We start from the raw sequence: 19,744 nt of genomic DNA on the forward strand, positions 1-19,744 counted from the left end.
CTACGATCTGTTACTTTGGTAATAAGTGTAATAAGCAGAATACAGACCAGTACATCTAAAATAAGAATAATTTTCCTATTCTCTACCTATTTATGCTTTCATGCACTAGTTATCAGTATTAAACAATCCACTTTATTACACGTAGTGGAGAAAGGATTACATTGGGACAGTTAATTGAGGCAGACTATTAGACATCAATAAAAACTGGAGGAACCATGGACATCCTTGCCTCAAAAGGCAACAAATGTCTACCTAGGAAGGATATTGGAGAATGCCAGGAGCCCAGCTTTATGAAATGGCTGTCATACAGTGTTATCTGACTGCCTACTACTTCAGGAGAAATGAAGAAAATAACAGCAGAAAAATGCATCAAAGTTGTATTAAAGTGCACAGAAAACAAGGCAAAGTATTCAAGTGTGTTTAAACAATCTTTATTAAACTTGCCATTAAACTAAAATAGAAATCAGACTTCCTGTGATTATTTACTGAACTATTTTTGCAATCTGAATCCAAACCGATTTGATAATAAAACATTTTTTGTGAGCCTGCTGTTAATCTGGCCAGTTTAGTGTTGTAAAGCTGCTTATGCCTTGTCACTGAAGCACTGAATTTGAGGGAGTTCAGCCACCATATTAGTTACATCTAGGGAAAAACAAGCAATTTTGCAGAAAAACAAAAACAGATACTGTAAACATGAGAACAAGAAGCAGCATCTTTCAGTCTTTTCAAACTTCAAAAACTTGCCCTATGACAATTACAAAGATCATGTTAGGCTGGGTAAATTAAGAATCAAGTAATGGCCCAGCAAATTGTTTTGCCATACCCATTTTCATTTATTACCAGTGCTTAGTATATGTTGATTTCCTTAATTGCAACAAACTCCTTTTCTTTCAAATACTCATTCTCAAGGCAAAATCTGTGAGGTACAATTTAGTTACAAGAGTATTATGGATTATGGCACCCTGCTATTTAGCTCCTGCTCTCCTACTAGAACTATAATTTAGTCGGTTAAAGCATTGCAACGCATTGCAGCTTCCACCCTTGACCTCTGCTGTCCTTATTACCTCAGAACAGCATATTGTGGCACTCATAATAATCTGAGAAAAAACGATATTGCAATCTTTATTGTCCATGTCTAAAATAGGAGTAATTCACAGCAGCAGTCTCCTGTCTACTTCCCAAGTGTTCAGTCTGATTGCTAGCAATTTGTAATGTTTAAGAAACACTAAAAAGGTCACTAGTTTTCCTGCGCTGAAGAACCTGAAATACTTAATGGAGTCCTGAACCATTAACTAGCAGGGTCTGGCAGGTTACAGTGGATATAAAGGTGATGCTGTAGAAGCTGAAAGAAAGTTTCTTTCTTTCATGTTTTGTTAATTGTCTAGACTACTACAGTTTAAAGTGGGCAACTCTAATAGACCAAGGGAAAAAGCACTTCAGGTGAAAGCGATAGAGAGTATTTACCTCCTCCTCAGTATTTGAAAGGTTTCCATTTTCAGCTCACAGTTCTCCACATGGCAGCCGGCTGTAGCATTCAATGAGGTCCTAACATACAAACAGATGTTCATTTCTGTTTCTAAAGTCTTCAAATTTCACCAGTTTCAAACCAGGCTATTTTAAACCCCCCTGCAACTGAAGGTCCCCAGGGCAAGCAGAAGCATCAGGGAAAGGGCTTTTGGATGCATAAAGAATCCTTGAAGCCACACAACACAGACAGACAATTTGTTGCTGTGTTTTCTTCTCTTCATGGTTTCCCTTGACAAAGACTGCTGTTTCTGCCTGAAGTTTAGGTTGTTTGTCCCTCTCATTCCTCCCCAAGCATGCAAGAGACAGACTTACAGAAAACAGATTGGACAATCTTTTAAATAACAACAATGATATTTTCCATCTTAGTTTAGGTAAAAGAAATCACCGTGCCACAGAAAAACAGAAGTAACCTAGTATGACAGAATCTTCTGTCACATATGGTAGGAGGCCCACAATCTGTTATCCCCATTTGCAAAGTTCTTAAATTATAAGGATGTATTGTGAATAAAATACATATCATAGTTGGATACTATAATTACAATTTGCAATTACTGTTACTGACCAGCATTGGCATGTCTATGGAAGAGAAAAATGAGCACAATTGAAATCACAAGTAAAATGCATATAAATTGTATCAAAACAGTGATACGACGATCCAAAAGAACTCATCGCTCCTTAAATGCTCTTGCAGTATAACAATAAACAAACCTTTAGAAACCAACGATGTATTTTTATATTAATGTAAGAAACTTTCTTGTGAATATTAAGTATTTTTACATGGATTCCAAATGGTTACTTCTTCTTTTTTTGCCTCACAGTCTTCTGTAGCCATCTGAACTTGTCTTAGGTCACTGCAGCAAGGGGAGCTGGTGGTACCCTGGGCGCAGATGCAGAAGAAGGGGTCCAGTCTGAAAAAGAGCTTTATCCTTCAGCTGCTGACTTCAGCATTTTGTCACTGCAGCCCAGAGAGCATGGCTAATGCTGCCCACAAAGGGAAATTGGAGCCAAGGTCACCTTGCAGCATTGTCTCAGGACACCAGTGAGTTTTGGAACTAGTGAGTTTTGAAACTGGGCTCCCCTTAGCTTGGGTTTGAGGGGAGTGTGTAATGAGACAAAGTAGTTGCCCCTAGGAAACCGCCATTAAAACATTGGTTTTAAATCCTCTTGATCACGTAAGAAGGAATCACTTGCACAAGATGCTCATGCACGATCAAGTCCACACCATGATATTTCCTAATTTAGCCACACAAAGCAGATACAGTCATTTATATATTTTCAGAGCAGAGAAGACCTTTGTCATAACGACTCCCCGAGAACTGCACTAAATAATTCCAGCTGAGCTAGAGAACATGTTTTCAGAAGTCACCCAACAGGTGGGAGTAGAACATTAGAGAGGGGCTGGTATCAAGAGAGAGTAATAAATGGGAACCAAAGCCGGCACTTCTCAGAAGTAGGGCAACTGAAGATAGGAGAGGGACTTTCAGCATATACCAACACCCAGGGCTATTCCTTATCATGTGCTCGAATCACAAGCTCAATGGGGCAAGCCCTGTAATCCTCTGAATTATGTGGGTACACTGCACCTGCTCATCAGTTAAGCAATAAACATGGCAAGTTATAATGGTGGGACTGGGATTTGTATACCGAGATACCCAGCAAGCAAAAATGCAGAAGTGAAAAAGTCGTTCAACACTTGATATTCTGCTGCAGAAGCCAGCTGGATCTCCAGAATGTCCTGTGAGTCTTGGGAACATTTATATAAACCCAGCCATTGCTCTTCTCTACTGGAGGGTTGCACAAGGGCTAACGAGGCTGCCAAGGCAGCTTTCTCACAGCCTCAAGCAGCTTTCTCTCAGCCCAAAGCCTTCCTCAGGGGCTGCGAGTAGCTCAACTTCACCCCAGCCAGAGCTCTGAGTAGGCTCTGCCATCTTCCAACAGCACCACCTTCTCCTGAACCAGGCAGAGCCCAACGTGCCTCTTCCACTTGGCTACTCCATCTCCTTCCTTCTCTAAATCCAATAGGGCCAAAAATAAGTCATGTTTTTCCTTTCTCGTTCTCCCCTTTTCTTTTTCCATGGCTTACTTTTCTTCTCCATGCTGGCAGAACTTCTACCCCTTCGTTTTACTCTCCTTCTCCCTTCTGCTTCCCTCCCTTTCCCCCTCCCCCTGCTTTCTCTCCCTCTGCACTTTGTGAACTGCTGCTGCAGTGCTGAAGTCCAAAGTTCAGTAACTTGCTAAGCACACAGATAAATATGAACCTTGGAGAATTTACATTGCTCCAATGTAAACAGATAGCCAAGGGTCCCTTTATCAGCACTGGCTCAGGACAGTCGTGGGGGGTCTGAAGTGGCTCAATTTTGTATTTTGTTTTTTTTGGGGGGGCGTAAAGGCGGGAGGCTGTGCTGTGCCCACTCTGCTGACAGTCGGGCGCGTTACCTCAGGAACATGGTGTAGGGAAGCTGGAAGCGGGATAACCTGGAATTCAGAGCCAAGGGACACCAGCCTGAAGACCATGGTCTCGAAGCTGAGTCATCTTCAAGTGGAGCTGCTGGGAGCGCTGCTGGAGTCGGGGCTAACCAAGGAGACCCTGATTAAGGCACTGAGCGAAGTGGAACCCTACATGCTCCAGAGTGAAAGTCAGCGCGCCATCAATGCCCTCCAGACAGAGAAAGGGGAATCTTGTCCCAAAATCCCCAATCTCCCCAATGGAATGGGGGAATCCAGGTTATCGGAAGATGAAACCTCTGATGACGGGGAGGAATTTACTCCGCCGATAATGAAGGAGCTGGAAAACTTGAGCCCTGAGGAGGCTGCTCACCAGAAGGCTGTGGTGGAAAGACTATTACAGTAAGGCTCCTCTTTGCTGCTTTCTTGTATTCTCCCTCTAAATCTCTTTTCCTTATCCCTTCCGCTCAATGTTCCTGGTATTCACAATTGATCTAGCTGGAGAGACAGTCTTCAACCATGCCCAGACTAGCAGCTCTCCCAAAACACTCCCCCAGTTCCTTACAGATGCTCAAACTTTCTCTTTTAATCTCACTTAAAATGCATAAAGGGAGCCCTGGACCCTGATTACATATTTGAAATGCTCATATCATCTAGCTTGAGGACAGTCCGAGGCCTGTATAACTTACATCTCTGACTAAATGCTAGTTTTTAAGATTTACATTTTTGTAGGATTCACAATTTCAGTCATTGAGGGATGAAAAAAGAAAACATATGTGGTCACTCTTAACTGGTATCATATTAGCCTATGAATTTATCGTAAATTGAACTTGTAATGCTCTTCTGCTATTTTTAAGGAGATAAATATTTTTAATTTTACCATTTTCTTTTGCTACAGATTATTGGTCTAAGACAAACCAAGAGAACTTGTTCTTGTCATTCCTGCAAGTGCAAAGTTCTCCTCACTTCACTGGAGATTTTTCTTGTAGAAAGAGCACAAATCAAATAGACGCAGAAGTTAAAATCTAGGCAGAACAAACTACGCTTCTACCATCTGCTGCCTGTCACAACTACAACAGAACACATACAGCAACAATTACAGGTTTTACTGCCACACAATTTTGCCTTTGCATACAGGCATTTTTGAAATGAAAAAACAGGCAGAGTTCCCTGAGCCAGTAAGCCTTGTAACAGACTCAGAAAAACATTCACCGAGATTCCTGTTTGGGATTCTTCCTGGGATACTATTCCTGTGGGCAAGCTAAGAGGTTTGCCCAAGCAAGGACTGGATCCATCCCAAGCTATCTAGCACAACAGAAGCAGAATCTTGCCCATTTGTTTTAGGGGTGGGTATTTTGAAATCACAAGCTGACAGAAGACACAGAACGCAGCAATGTTCTGCACTTAAAATCTTCACTAAAACCCAGTTAGAGAATTTCTCAAGCTTTCTGGTCACTCCTCTTCATAAGCAAACAAAATTAATATAAAAGGTAAAAACAAGAGGCAAACTTAAAATCCCACCACAAAGGCCAGAGCTAGGAAAACACTATGTCAAGAGTTTGATTTCACTGTAAATACTTAAGAGGTGAAAGCTCCCTGGGAGACTGGGAGCTGATGACTCTGCAGTACCCATCAGAGGTAAATTCACTGGATCAGCTCTTACCTGGGTGGGGAGAGCATTCCCAGCAATTCAGTCTTCTTTTTGGACCAGTAACTCTTTCTCCTCTCGTCTTCCCCCCTTCCAGCTGTTACATCTTTTAGTCTCCTCTGTTCCCCTTACTTTTCTTCTCCCTTGTTCTTTTTAGCTATTCCCTTTTCTCTCCGCTACTAACCCTCCCATTTTGATGTCTTCCTGGCTAATTTTCCCTCTCCCTTCCACACTTGTTTCTTTCCCCTCATCCTTGTCTCCTTCTCGTCTCCCTGAGTCTGCGTACAGGTCTTGGGGTAGTTTGAGACCAGTGGCACCGGGCGGGCCCTGGCTAGTTACTAATTATCCAATGGCTTTATTATTTCTCTTTTGTCTTATAAATTTATAGATGAAAAGCCCCTGATAAGCTTTTTGATCATTAACTTCTGATCAGGTATCTTTCCACAAAGGCAGCCATGGAAGCTGAAGAGGAGCACCTGGCTTTGTCCCATTCTCTCTGATGAATGGGTGAAGCAGGACTAACATGCCATCCCCTCTGATCTGAGAACAGACTCGCAGATGGAATTCTTTCCTGTCACCTTCAATTCAGTGTGAAATCTGTTTTCTGAGCCTCCCTGCCATTCTGGGAACTTGCTACTGGTCTTTCCTGTGCTTATTACCAGCCTCAGCACAACACTTACCTCTCCTGCAAATCTGTAACATTAATGCTTTCCAATCAGTCTCCCATCTCTCTGCAGAGTCAACTGAGCAGCATTCCCCTTTTATAGAATGGGATTCTATGACTTACCTAAACATTAGGAGAGCAGACAGAGGACTGGGCAAGAACCAGGATCTTCTAAGCCTCGTACTGGGTCTTAATTGCAAAGCTTTGTTCTGAACTCCAAAACTTTATTCTGTCACTCCCCAGTACTACAGGATAGAGTAATTTACTTCTGCTGCTCCAGAGAGTATGAAGGGGACCAAAAGCCCCAGTTTCAGCCAATAAGTTAGAAGCACACTTATGAAGGAATATAATAGATCAAAATTATTCAAGATAAAGTGAATATAGTAGGAAATCTGTATCATCAAGTTTCAAATTTCTGATCAAAGACATATATAAAAATGAATTTAAAGCAATTGTATGTCTGGGGATCTATTTGAAGTATCTGAACCAGTATCAGGGTTTGATAATATCTAAGCAGTTATTACCTATTAATAAACATCTTTTTGGTTTTAAGAACAAACCTTTCCATTAACATATGGAAAAAGGTAATGTCCTTAAAATAATATTGTAAATAATTACAGGCAAGGCAGAACAGTCTGTAGTGGAAATTACTGCCAGCCACAAATAAAAGGAAGGAAGGCAAGAACTAATCTCCAAGCCCAGGTATCCACAGTAGAATTTTAATGCTTGCAAAGCTATTTCAGCATCCACACAAGGATTTCAAATCTAGAAACTCGATGGAGGCACTTCTGCCTTTAGACAGAAGCTTCTTTGGCCTAACAATTCCTGGTCTAACACTGTAAACCACATTTGAACAGAAAGATTGACTTGTGGGCAGCTACAAGAGATAGAAGAAAGTCTTTGTGGTAACTGCAGGCATTGCTCGTTAAGTAGCATCAGGAAAGAAACCATTGCTAGGCTTACCAGGTGGTGGAAAGGAAAAGTGATAGCATCAAGAGACCAAATATGTCCTCACAGGACCACTGAAGTTGAAGCCACAGTTTCAGAACCACTAAGCACAGATGAGCAAAACAGGATGTAGACAAGAGACATCCACGAACAGGGTAAACCTATGGGCATTTATTACATTTTGTCCCTGCAGGAAACAGCTGACAGAGGAAGTTCATACAAAGGTTTCCCTAGTGAGGAATTAATATTCTATTTCATCCCTAAATCTATCTCACTGATCTTCCATAAATTTGCAATTTGAATAACAACATTCTTTCTAAATCACTCTACACAAAGAACTGCATCTTTGATAAAGAATAAATAACTCACTAGTAAGGTGGAGCTGTGTGGAGTAATTATCAGGTATTACCTAGAGTAGAAGGCAAGAAAGAAGCTACCTTGGGAAAAGGGACAGATCGTACATGTACAGCAAATAGAGACATATAGCAACAATTCACCTGTAGGGCAAGGGGTAAAATTCCATTAGGAAAGACAGAAATGGAGATAAGCAACCAATCTCCCCTGGAGGCAGGGATAAAAGCATGTTTTCCACAAGGAAAAATTAAAACAAAGATCTGATGATAAAGGGTCAATCTTTTCCCCATTGACAGTGCGTCTTAGAATAGCTCTAGCTGGGGATTCTGGAGATGAAGCTGCCACACCCCTTTCATTTCCACATATAAACCAAGATGAGGCAAACCAGGCCAAGTTCAATAGAAAGGAACCCTGCCGGATGGTCTTACCTTCCCTGCTCTCTGCCTAGCCCGGCTCCAGTCTGTGCACTGATATCAGTGAGAGTTGTCTGGCACGCTCCAGAAGAAAGGGCCAAAGGATGGTCCAGAGAACTTCCTGGCTCTGAACCTCTGCTTAAGCGAGGTCTGGTCCAAAGCAGAAATTCAGAACCTATCTTGAGGAAATGAAGGATTCTCTTACCTGAGAATCTGAGAACAAGAACGAAGGAAAGGAGAGAAGGAAAAAAAAATGAGGAAGAGGAGGAGAAAGAAAGGAACAAAGGAGAAAGAAAGAAAAGTCAGTAATAGTGAAGGAAGGAGAAGGTCCCCTGAATGTTACATCTCCAGCTCTCTGGAATGGGTTTTCTTTAATGCTAACAACTTGATATTTACTTTCCATTTAAATTTGAGATGTTGCTATAAATTATCAACCAGCCTCTTGTTCCCTTTGAGTTTATAACTAACTACCTGGGTTACTTATTGTTCAGGTAACAAAAGGGAGGTGAAAACGCCCTTAAAAAGTGACCTCAGAACTAAGAAAATGGGAAGCCGGAATGCAGAGAGGACCCAGGCCCCTGTGGCTGAGATGAGTCAGGGAGAAGGGCTATGCTCAGAGGGTGAGATGAAGCTGACAGCAGGACAGCAAGACTTAGGAAAAAGGAAGTAAAAACTATGTGAGAAGAATCTGCAGGCAGAAATTAGACCTGGGAGAACAAGAGAGGAGTGGGGAAACAGCTTGCATCCGAGAAGAAATAAAAGAAAAAACAGATAAGAGGCAGATAGAAGAGAGTTTGAGAAAGGCAGACCCATTCCCACAGTTCTAACTCAGGAATTGAGATTTTAGTGCACCTACAGCCAGGAAAACTAGGTTTAGAGTGAAATCCTGCCTTCTGACAGTCAATGAGTCTTACCACCAGTGAAGGTTTCACTTTATGGTGTCTTAGACAACAATAAAGACATGGAACTCAGTGTTTGGGCAATAGTTCGTGTGAGGTCCAGCTGACCAACTGCCACCACTTGCTCTGTGATGTAGCCTAGGGCCAAAAAAATTGCTGCATTGATATTACAGCCTGTGTTTTGACAGCATACAGAGTAGCTTGGATTTCATACAGCTGCCCTACAAAATCATACAGGGCTAAGACTCCCCTGCACTATTTTACCTCAAAGAACTCTTTCTGCTTTGTCTCAAAACAAAATAGAAATACACAATGCTTTGAAGTACTGTAAAAAGAGACTCTCAGGTTCTTCCTGCTTTATTTCTACCTCAAAGAAGTAAGGAAGGCAGAAGGAGACTCCTTGTCAGAGGAGATAGAAGTGACTCATGATCAGGGTGCAGGAAGGAAATCAATATGTAACAGAGGTTCCCATCAGTAATACCAGTCCCTCCTCCCCCCCCTCTGAGCCAGGGCTCAAATCTAAGAGATCACAGATTCCAAGTCTGAGCCTTTTCTCCTTTGTACAGGAACTTGCGTAACAAATTCAGGGTATATGTGCTGGCTAGACTATCACAAATACAGAGGAAAGAGATTGATCCTTGGTTTGGATGGTAAGAGAAGAAAAAGACACTGAGAAAGTGAAAGCTTTCATGAGTTCAGCCAACCTGAGGCTACTGAAAGACAAAGACGGTAAAGGGAAGAGGCTAGAAGACAGAATCCTCTATAGCAACTGTACCATCATAGGAGAGAAGCAAACGGTTCTATTTTAAGAAAACAGAATTTTCAGAGAGCTATAACTGACACTGCTTCTGTCATACTTTAACTGCAGCAGAGCTTGTTCCTTGGACTATCCAGCCACTGGGAAGGAGACTGTGAGGGGAACAGAGATAAGGGTGTTTGCACTGAGAGAACAGGTGTGGACTTTGTCCGCCTTATCACTTTGCAGCCTCCGGCAACTTACTGAGTCAACAAAGCCATGAATAGTACAGCTGTTGCCTGTTGCTCAGACCTGTGTGCACTTGCAACAGTTTCTCCATAATCCTAGGTACATTTTTCCCCTGCTGTTACTCCTTTGATGCTGGTGTTGGATGCCACACCACTGCATTTCTACAGCGCACAAACCACTTCCACCAGAGATTTCACAGATGATATACAGCAGGATGCTCTCTGTTAAAAACTAACCCAGAATCTTTTCCATAGAGGCTCCTGCACTTTTTGGTTCTAGACTGCATGATTTCACATCTGTTTTTATTGTAATTTTCAGTGCTAGTGAAATTGATACACACAAAGAAGTCACAAAGTTATGTTTTCTCTATTTCCCTTAGGAACTGACATGGATATTCCAACAGGTGACCTTCACTATCAGAGATTCACAGTCATTATAAAATCCCAAATCATATTAGTGTCAAGTTTTGTGAACAGGTCTCAAGTAGGTCTGTCTGTTCCTTCAGCTGTTACCCCAAAGGAAGGTGGCAATAAGATGGTTTCTTGTTCTTCTGTAAAGCATGTAGTTTGAGTGGGTCTAGATGCAAATCAGTGGAATTGCACAACACAGCTGATGTGCAAAACCATAACCCTGGATGGCTTGGTGTACATATGCATACAGAGCTGTTGTGTGACACTATGACGAAAGCCTGTTCTTATTTCCTACACCACTGCACGGGATCTCCTTGACAAGATTCAGGGCATGAGCTAGGTTCAGCATAATATCAGAATGAATCTGTCCAGGAAAAATGAAGTACATTTACCCCAGCACCTATACCTTAAAGGAGGAGAATAGAGAAGAAAAGGTACATAGAGAATGGCAAGAGATGTCGACTCCAGAAAAAATATCTATAACCATAAAACATCTAGCTGAATGCTGAAATCCAATGTCACTTATAGCATTTATTTCTCACTAGCAGCAAAAAAAAAATCTTTACTTTTGCATTACTTTCCAGCAGAAAGATGCATTCTTTGCTCATTTGCTGGTCAGCGCTTTCTGTCATTCACAGATGACAACTGCCTAGACAGAGCAGGGCAAAACCTTGCACAGAACTGAACACAGATGGCAAAGACAACAGCTACATATTGGGAAATTCATTTGATAACCACAGATGACTCCTCTTCTAAAGAGAAATCAAAGTGCCTGCAGAGATCAGTTTAAGGGAAGCTACTGCTATTTCTTCTCCACCTTATTTCTGATGCCATGCAGTTTTTACCCTGAATGCACAGCCAAATTGAACAAGGTTCAGGACAGCGAGGAATACCTTTCCCTTATTCAGCCAGTTAACGCTCTTGCCTCGCCACATGCAGTGGTGATGGCTGATATGCCTCTAGAAGCTCTAGTGCACATCCTTGGCATCCAGGTCTGCTGAGCACTGGCGTTAGAGATGGTTCTCCTGAGGAATGTTTTCTGCTCCTTCCAGAGAGGATCCCTGGCGGGTAGCAAAGATGGTGAAATCCTACCTCCAGCAGCACAACATCCCTCAGCGCGAGGTGGTGGACACTACTGGTCTGAACCAATCTCACCTCTCGCAGCACCTCAACAAGGGCACTCCCATGAAGACCCAAAAAAGGGCAGCCCTCTACACCTGGTATGTCCGTAAGCAGCGAGAGGTGGCCCAGCGTAAGTATGGCAACAATTGTTCTCCTATCCCTAATTCCATAAAAGCCTGTGCTGTCTCTCGCTAATCCTTACTCCCCGTTTATATCAAGGAAAAGCCACTTTTGGCAGAAAGCTTAGAGAAGTCCATGCCAGTACTCAAACTGTACATGGAGAAACACCCCCTCATGAAGCAGCCTGCACTTATCCTGCACCCCAACCCTCATTTGGCTAAAGAGAAGCAACCCAACATTATCTATTTGCAATTACAGTTTGATACCCATCCTCAGATTAAAACAGTGTAGGCTGACAGAGACAAAATTTCTGCCTGAGAACCAGGCTTTTGCAGTTTCAGCTAAAGCAACAGTTCCCCTAGCTGCAAAAAGCAGCATGCGGCAGTACTTGCCACAGCAAAGCACTGCTGGCTATCACCTCATGCATTATAAACCCTCTCTTTATGGGCACTCATTGGGAACCCATCCCTGCAGCATGCAATTCTGTATTCCAAGAGTCTGCCTGGAACTGGCCACACTTAATTTTGTATTGATGGGTTGCAAGTAAAATGAGGCATTTGGCCTTCATATTGCTCTGGAGAGCAGGACTCCAGGCATACTTACTCTGAAGTCTCCTGCATCGGCTTTCACTCCTCCGAGCTGTGAGCAAAGATATAATCCATGCAGAAAAGGACAGGCAGCCTGTCATTTTTGCTTCCCAAAAGCAAATTCCTTTGCCCTCTTGTGCCTGCAGAATTCACACATGCTGGCCAGGGTATCCTGACAGAGGAACCCATGGGAGACGATCTGCCCACCAAGAAGGGACGAAGAAACCGCTTTAAGTGGGGCCCTGCCTCACAACAGATCCTGTTCCAAGCCTATGAGAGACAGAAAAACCCCAGCAAAGAAGAGAGAGAGGCACTGGTGGAAGAGTGCAACAGGTAAAGTTGGGTGTCTGGCTTTGAGGAAGGGCAGAGCAGGCTCTCTCTGCATTCCCAGTATGCTAGAGCCTGTGAGAGGTGGCACAGCAGTGACACAGCAGTGGATGTCACCATTGCCACCAGCCACACTTGAATGAAATGCCACTGCTGAACATCTCCTGTTCACACAGGATCCAGTAATGCCCCACATCTTGCAGGATCCTTCCACATGGTGTGCAAGGCCACAGCCACTTTGGGGCTGTGCACTTAACTCCGTGTCTTTGACTAAGGTGAGCTCAGCAAGACTCTTCTTGTGCTTTCTCCTAACAGAGCAGAGTGTATTCAGAGAGGAGTTTCCCCATCCCAGGCCCAGGGCCTGGGCTCGAACCTGGTGACCGAGGTGCGAGTTTACAACTGGTTTGCCAACCGCAGGAAGGAGGAGGCTTTCCGGCACAAGCTGGCCATGGACACCTTCAGCGGGCCACAGCCCACCCCTGCTCCCCCCCTAACTCCTCACAACTCGTCCTCCCTCCAGCCACCATCTGCTCTCTCACCCAGCAAAGTTCATGGTAAGAAACAAGCAGAGGGAGATTTGAAATAGACTCTCAAACCTGTCCGAATGCAGTCACTAAAACCATTACTCTTTAGGAAGTGAATTCACAGATAGAAAAAGCATGCTATAAGGAAAGAGCACAGAGATCACGTCTCCCAAGTGGCTAGAAAAGCCAGGGTGACATTAAATTTGGTAACAAAACTTTCAGCCAGATCTCCTCACTTACTCTTTGACATTCTGCACTCCCTCCCAACTGGCAGACAGTAATCTCCTTTCAAGAATTTATTTGCTGGGCTGCCACCACAGGTTAATTCTGTATCTTTTCACTCTGGTGCATGCCTATTGCTCTCTCCAATACATATCAGCACCATTATGCACTGTGATTTAAGTTCTCAGGCATCAGGAAAGGTCATTCTACACCCTAGAACAACAGAGCTTCTGCAGCTTCATAGGCCAGAGGTAGTAAACTGCTCTCACCCTGGGAAGAGAAGAGTCTCAGTAAGGTCACCTCTACACCCACATCCCAGGAGGTGGTTTGCAGTGCACCCTGCTTGCTCCCCGCAGGGCACACAGCCATGCCTTAAAGTCAGGATTAGAGGAAGGAGCTAGGCCTAGTTACAGAGGAGAGCCAGGGCAAACTGGTTAAAATGTAACTCTAAACACTGAAGTTAAGTGCCCACAAAGGAAGCTGAATTTAGCACTTGCCAAAGTTGCTCCGTTTCTCACTTCTGATGACTGGTTTCCCCTCCATTGTGGTGCAGGAGTGAGGTACAACCAGCAGCCAGCCAGCGAGGCCGAGTCCTCCAGCAGCAACCACCACGGGAACAACTCCATGGTGACCACCCAAACCATCCTGCATCAGGTTTCTCCCCCTGGGCTGGAGCCCAGCCAGAACCTGCTGAGCACAGACACTAAGCTGGTAAGTGACATACACTGACATATCACTGCCTAGACCATGTCAGGTCCTCTGCCTGTGGTTACTCAGTATTTCCTCAAATACTCTTAAAGCCACCTTCTTACAGATAAGGGTCAGAGCCACTTTGCACTGGCTGTGTAATATGATCATGCTTGGGATACCTGTGACTGATGGGAAGGGTGAGCATTCGGACATGAAAGCAAGAACCATGGCTATTTCTTTAAGATTAATAAAAAAAAAAAAGTCTGTCCTGGCAAAAAAATAAAAAATAAAAACACAGAGCTCAAGGTATGACATGACTTCCCTCCTCCCAGGAGACTCTTTTCTCTTCTCCTTTCCCCACTGACACTCTCTCATCATCTCCATCTGTCATTTGACCCCTACACATCTCGGGATAGTTGATCAGATGAGATTAACTGGTCTCTGATCCATTACTTGCCTGTAAAAATTAAGCCCAACAGCCTGTTTGCAACACACACCCTTGAGACTCTTACCTGTTATTTGACTGCAGCAACTTACCTTCTCAAATTTCCTTCTGAGATTTTTTTTGGTTTTGTTTTAAACTACACCTCCTTCCACATAATTAACAATGAAACATTAAGGCTACATGACTGGCCACCTTCAGTTTGCACATGTTCCCTGGCTTATAGGGAATCAGTTGGCAGAAGTTGCACGTACTGGCCTGAGGCAAAGCTAAGTTCACTATAAATGATTATGATTTAAATCTCTGCAGTCACTCACTCACTCGGCTGGTTTTCTGGTCTCTCCCTGAAGAAAAAAATAAAGGCTTTCATGAAGTGCTGAACATCTTCTAAAGCTGTCTTCCAGAACTGCTACCAAAATGATTTGTCCCACTGTTTAACCTGTTAGTGCTTGCTCTTCCTAAAGTGTCCTTATAGATTTTTTCTGATGGGAGGAAAAAAAAAGTAGTATAAATGTCAATTTTCTTTATCAGCTGAATTATTAGAATGATATTTTGCCATTCCACTGTACTTCAACTACAGATCTCTAAAGGGCCTTGAAAATTCAAAACCCTGTTAGAGCATGAACAAAGGTGATGTGGTTCATTTCAGTGGCTGGGAAAACAGTTATTAATTTTTTTGGTGACTCAAGGTCACAAACTAAATCAGAAAGACATCTAAGCATAGAATAATTTCTACCCAACAGATATGCTTTATCTCTAAGAACAGGGAACTGTCAGTTAACGTGGCCTGAAGAAAATACAAAGAAAGAGATATTAAGAATTTTTTCAGCAACCCCTTTAAGGTCTCGGTATGAAAACTCACTGGCCACAAAGACATGCGCTGGGAGGAAGTACAGACATTTCTCAGAGGAAAGGGTGAACAAAAAGAGAACTCCTGCATTCTGTACTGAGCTTCACAGCTAGAATTATCACGTAAAATTACCTGAGCCTCTTAACTTCTCTGGGCATCATCTTCTTCCCTCAGCTGTAAAGCACAGGATAAGCCTTCCCTACAGAGTGCAGTTGGACTGACCTCATTCATGTGTGTACAGCCCTTCTGAGCCCTTTAAGTATGAAAAAAATAAAACAGAGCAAGGATTTATTCTTATTAATTCATCAGCTGACCTGTGGTAGTTAATTGATGAGCATGAGAGACCAGGAAAACTGCAGACAAGCAAGTGTGAAGTCCTGGTTAGCAAGGGGCCTAGGGCAGGCAGAAGTTTATCACAACCCTGAGACCCACCAACTCAGCCTGCTGCAGGTGGCTTTTTCACAGTCCTCCTTCCACACAGATCTCTGCTTCTGGAGGAACTCTCCCCCCCGTCAGCACCCTGACCGCCTTGCACAGCCTGGAGCAAAATCCACACGCACTGAGCCAGCAAACTCAGAACCTGATCATGGCCTCGCTGCCCAGCGTTATGGCAATCGGAGCTGGCGAGACCTCATCCCTAACACCAGCGTTCACCAACACGGGTGCCTCCACCCTCGTGATAGGTGAGTTGTGTCCCCGGCTGTTTGTTCTCTGGAATGACTGCTTATCGGGATAGGGAGCTGCGTGTAATTGTCAGCATCACCTCCCTGCTTTCAGGGACAAAAGCACTAATTTGGCAGTGATAGGTACCTGGGGAAATTGCCACAAACACTAACGATCTTCAACTGCACTACTTGCAGGTACCCATGCAATTAGGGGACAGATGATCCTTATTCATATTAGAATTAGGTTACACAGAAACCCAAGACTTGAGAGCACGGGACTTTTGCAATCTATTCCCATGCCAGTGTTTTGTCCTGCTCCTGTGCATCTTCCCAAAGATAAACATCATGCCTCCTTAAACCCATGGAAACTGGAACATGTTCCTAGTGCCTGGAAGACAAAACATCCTGTTCTATTTCTTGTAAAAAGCAGCATATGCCTTCGGAACCTACAGCAGTAAAAACATTTTTTTACTTTGACAACTTTTCTGGACTTAAGAGATTACTTCTCATTCCAGGACTAGTCTACTGCCAAAATGCATTTCATTAGATAAAGGAAAATAAAAATGTATACTCTCTTCTTCTACCTTCTTCCTGGGAAGAAAGCCGTCCTATTTGTTCCATGGTGACAACTGTGAACTAATTACCATTTCCTCATTTATGTCCAATATTATGATATTGTTTCTAATTCTGCACAAGAAAAAAAAAAAAAAAAAAAGAAAGAAAAGAGGAGAAAAAAAGATTGCCAGAGCATTACCACTGTCTCAGTGCTGGAGAGACTTGGTGACTTCCATGAACTGGAAGGTCTGGACAGGAGTACTGATGTGTGAAACCTACCTCTTTCTCACTGGTCCAAGTTCCAAAACTTGGCAGCCCAAACAAAATGAGTTTAATTTTCACTTGACATGGCTGGACAGCTACAGCACAGTGATCTCTGTTGCCAACAACTTCATAACAAAAAAGAATAAAGGAACGAGCTGGACACTGAGATGCAGCTCTGAGCTCCTTTCTGAGTGAGGATTCTCCAGCAGAGCTTTACACGGGGCTATCACTAAACTGGCAAGTGATCTACAAAGGGATGCACCCCAGGAGCAAACACGGGAAGTCAGAGGGGGTTTTCATGGTACCTGTGTGCATTACACATTTTGCACAGCCCCACTTCATTTTCACAGGCATGAAGTCTACTCATGATCATGGCTAACCAACTGATTTCCTGAAAAGCAGGATCTGAACTCACCCTGCTGCAACAGACCTGCCAGGACCACGATTTCAGAGGCCCTGCTGCAGAGCAGCCACTCCTCCTGCAGTGTGAGACACCACTGACATCACTCCTTGTTTTTCAGGCCTGGCTTCAACCCAGCCCCAGAGCGTTCCTGTGATAAACAGCATGGGGAGCAGCCTCACCACCCTGCAGCCCGTCCAGTTCTCCCAGCAGCTGCACCCGTCCTACCAGCAGCCCCTCATGCAGCAGGTCCAGAGCCACATAAACCAGAGCCCCTTCATGGCTACCATGGCCCAGATACAGAACCCTCACGGTAAGAGCGTGAACTCGTTTGCTCAAGCAAAACAAACAAAAGGCTCTGCTCCGGAGCATTTGCTGGTTCTGAAACGTAAGTGCTGTCATTACTGAATTGTTTTTCCTCTTGCATTCACCTCCCTGCCCCTCCACTCCCACTGGCTCACACGCAGGCAGCATGAAGGAAAAGCTCAGCCAAGCTAATGGCACACACAGCTCCAGAACCCACATGGTCTTGTTTTCTTTCGTGCACAGCTCTCTACGGCCCCAAGTCCGAGGTGGCCCAGTACACACACACAGGCCTCTTACCACAGACCATGGTGATAACAGACACCGCCAACCTCAGCGCCCTGACTAACCTGACACCAACTAAACAGGTAACAGCCTCTAGCACATCTGTTTGTTCCCCCGCCTTACCAATGCACCTGCTGGGAGCCCCTTGCTTGTCAGAGTTTTTGGGTGCGTGGTCTGCACCATCCCAGCAGAGCCACCTTTCTCGTCTCCTTGCCTCGCTGGCAGCAGCTGCAGTACTGGAGGTATTAAAGCAAACTGGTCACTGCATCATCAAGGAGAATTTAATCTCCTTGGAAACAGCACCTGCTCGCTCCTTCTAATACTTTTCTCTTGTGCCTGTTAGCAGGGATGCAGAAGCCAGGTACCGCTAACTTTCTTTCCTCTAGGCGTTCACATCTGACTCAGAAACCCACACAGAGTCTGGGATGCACACGCCGGTATCGCAGGCTCCGACGATACATTTGCAGAACCAAGACACAACCATCCAGCACCTGCAGCCCGGCCCTCGCCTCACCTCAAGCCCTGCTGGTAAGAGCCACTACTACCTTTATCCCCACATTGCCTAATTTCTCTTGCCAACGCCATAAAGCCCAGTCCAAAAATGGCACCTGGGGCTCAGCATTCTCTAAGAGGGCTCTCCCAGGGTCTTGGGAAGGGATGGGGGTTGCTGAAAAGGTGGCACAAAGAAATGGTTTTGCGCACGGTCTGTGCGAGCTGTGTAAGGCCAGACCGTGGAAATGGGACCCTTCTTCGTAACTGAGAGAGGAAAATAACCTTATAAAGGCTGACAAAAACAATGTCCATGCACAGCCAGTCCTGCAGGTGGTTTTCAGGGCTGGAGAGCTCAAGTCTCTCATTAAGGGACCCCAGTTGTTATTTGCTCCAAGAGAAGACATTAGCTAGGACATTAAAAACCAAGTCGAATCCTCCAGTCCAAACTCCCTGAGAGCTGCCTCCCACAACACTTTCAAGCTAGCTCAGGACTTGAGCTTGGTATGTAACGGCACACTAAGTAGAAAAAGTAATTATGCCACTATGCCACGAAGTTTTATATGTGCCCATATTTCCAACACAACTGAGAAAGAGACTGCAGTGAGAATTTGTACTTAACTGATGCCTGTGCTTTTAACAGTGTCCTCCAGCAGCCTGGTGCTGTACCAGAGCTCCGACTCCACCAACAGCCACAGCCAGCTGCTGCCATCCTCTCACAACGTCATCGAGACCTTCATCTCCACGCAGATGGCCTCCTCCACTCAGTAACCGACAGCCAGCTCACGGGGACTGCCACGACCAACACACAAGGTGCGACTCCAACTGCGTTTGCCATCTGCCACCACTGCCTTCCGCGGGAAGACCAAGCTGCAGCCGCGCCTCACACAAACCCCTCATTCAGCTGCCTCCAGGGGAGAAGGCAGCACCGGCTCAGAGCAGGAGCTGTGGAACAATGATGCTGGCACTGCTAGAACCCACTGCCCCCCCCCCAAACCCAACCCCACAAGCCAGCCTACAATAGCCAGACATCTCGTGGCTGCCAGAGCCCTGTTAAGATAGGGATCTGACTGCGATACTGCAAAAACACCAGGGCGTGGATGGGACTTGCATCCCGCTCAGCCTTCACGAGGCTGGGCCTGCACAAGCCTGCCAACACCAAACCAAGCCACACAGAAAAGAGCAAAACTGAGCTGCCAACAGAGGAACACTGCCTGTAAAACACTGACCTCCTGTGCTGTAAGGAAACCCAAATGGGAATTACAAGAAATTGTTTAATCTTGGAGGCAAGAGCGAGAACCTGGCTTTCAACTTTGCAATGAAAATCACCCAGAAGCTGAATCAGGAATGGTTTGGCAAAAGCCTGTCGGTACAAGCTGGGGTCACAACCTGTGACTACAAGCCACAAATCCTTTAGTTAACTACAAATCCCAGGCAGTCCCAGCTCAAAATGACCTGTTCTAAAATCATGCTATCCCAGTGGAAATGGCTTGGTTATTATTTTTTTTTGGTATAGCTCTGCTTTGTTTTAAATGCAGAAATTAAAGTTTAACAGCAGCAAGGAGATTCCAGCTCTCTGCATTAACCACATGAACTCTGTCTTGCT

At 44.5% G+C, this 19,744-nt stretch overlaps 1 protein-coding gene and 1 long non-coding RNA gene across 2 annotated transcripts; one reads left to right on the top strand and one right to left on the bottom strand.

Moving 5' to 3' along the window:
- Positions 1-409: 409 nt before the first annotated feature.
- LOC139998784 (uncharacterized) lies at positions 410-4,163 on the bottom strand. Its single transcript, XR_011803711.1, has 2 exons — positions 1,465-4,163; positions 410-642 (listed from the first exon to the last, which is right to left on the bottom strand). It is a non-coding gene; the product is annotated as an uncharacterized lncRNA (long non-coding RNA).
- Positions 4,017-19,704, top strand: HNF1A (HNF1 homeobox A). Its single transcript, XM_005026667.6, has 10 exons — positions 4,017-4,374; positions 11,346-11,545; positions 12,269-12,455; positions 12,765-13,003; positions 13,749-13,906; positions 15,659-15,860; positions 17,183-17,374; positions 17,611-17,732; positions 18,036-18,177; positions 18,782-19,704. The coding sequence occupies exons 1-10, from the start codon at positions 4,040-4,042 to the stop codon at positions 18,907-18,909; spliced, it is 1,905 nt and encodes a 634-aa protein (XP_005026724.1). The 5' UTR covers positions 4,017-4,039; the 3' UTR covers positions 18,910-19,704.
- The last annotated feature ends 40 nt before the right edge of the window (positions 19,705-19,744 follow it).

Source organism: Anas platyrhynchos, chromosome 16 (genome assembly GCF_047663525.1).
Source record: "Anas platyrhynchos isolate ZD024472 breed Pekin duck chromosome 16, IASCAAS_PekinDuck_T2T, whole genome shotgun sequence".
In the NCBI taxonomy this organism is placed as follows: domain Eukaryota; kingdom Metazoa; phylum Chordata; class Aves; order Anseriformes; family Anatidae; genus Anas; species Anas platyrhynchos.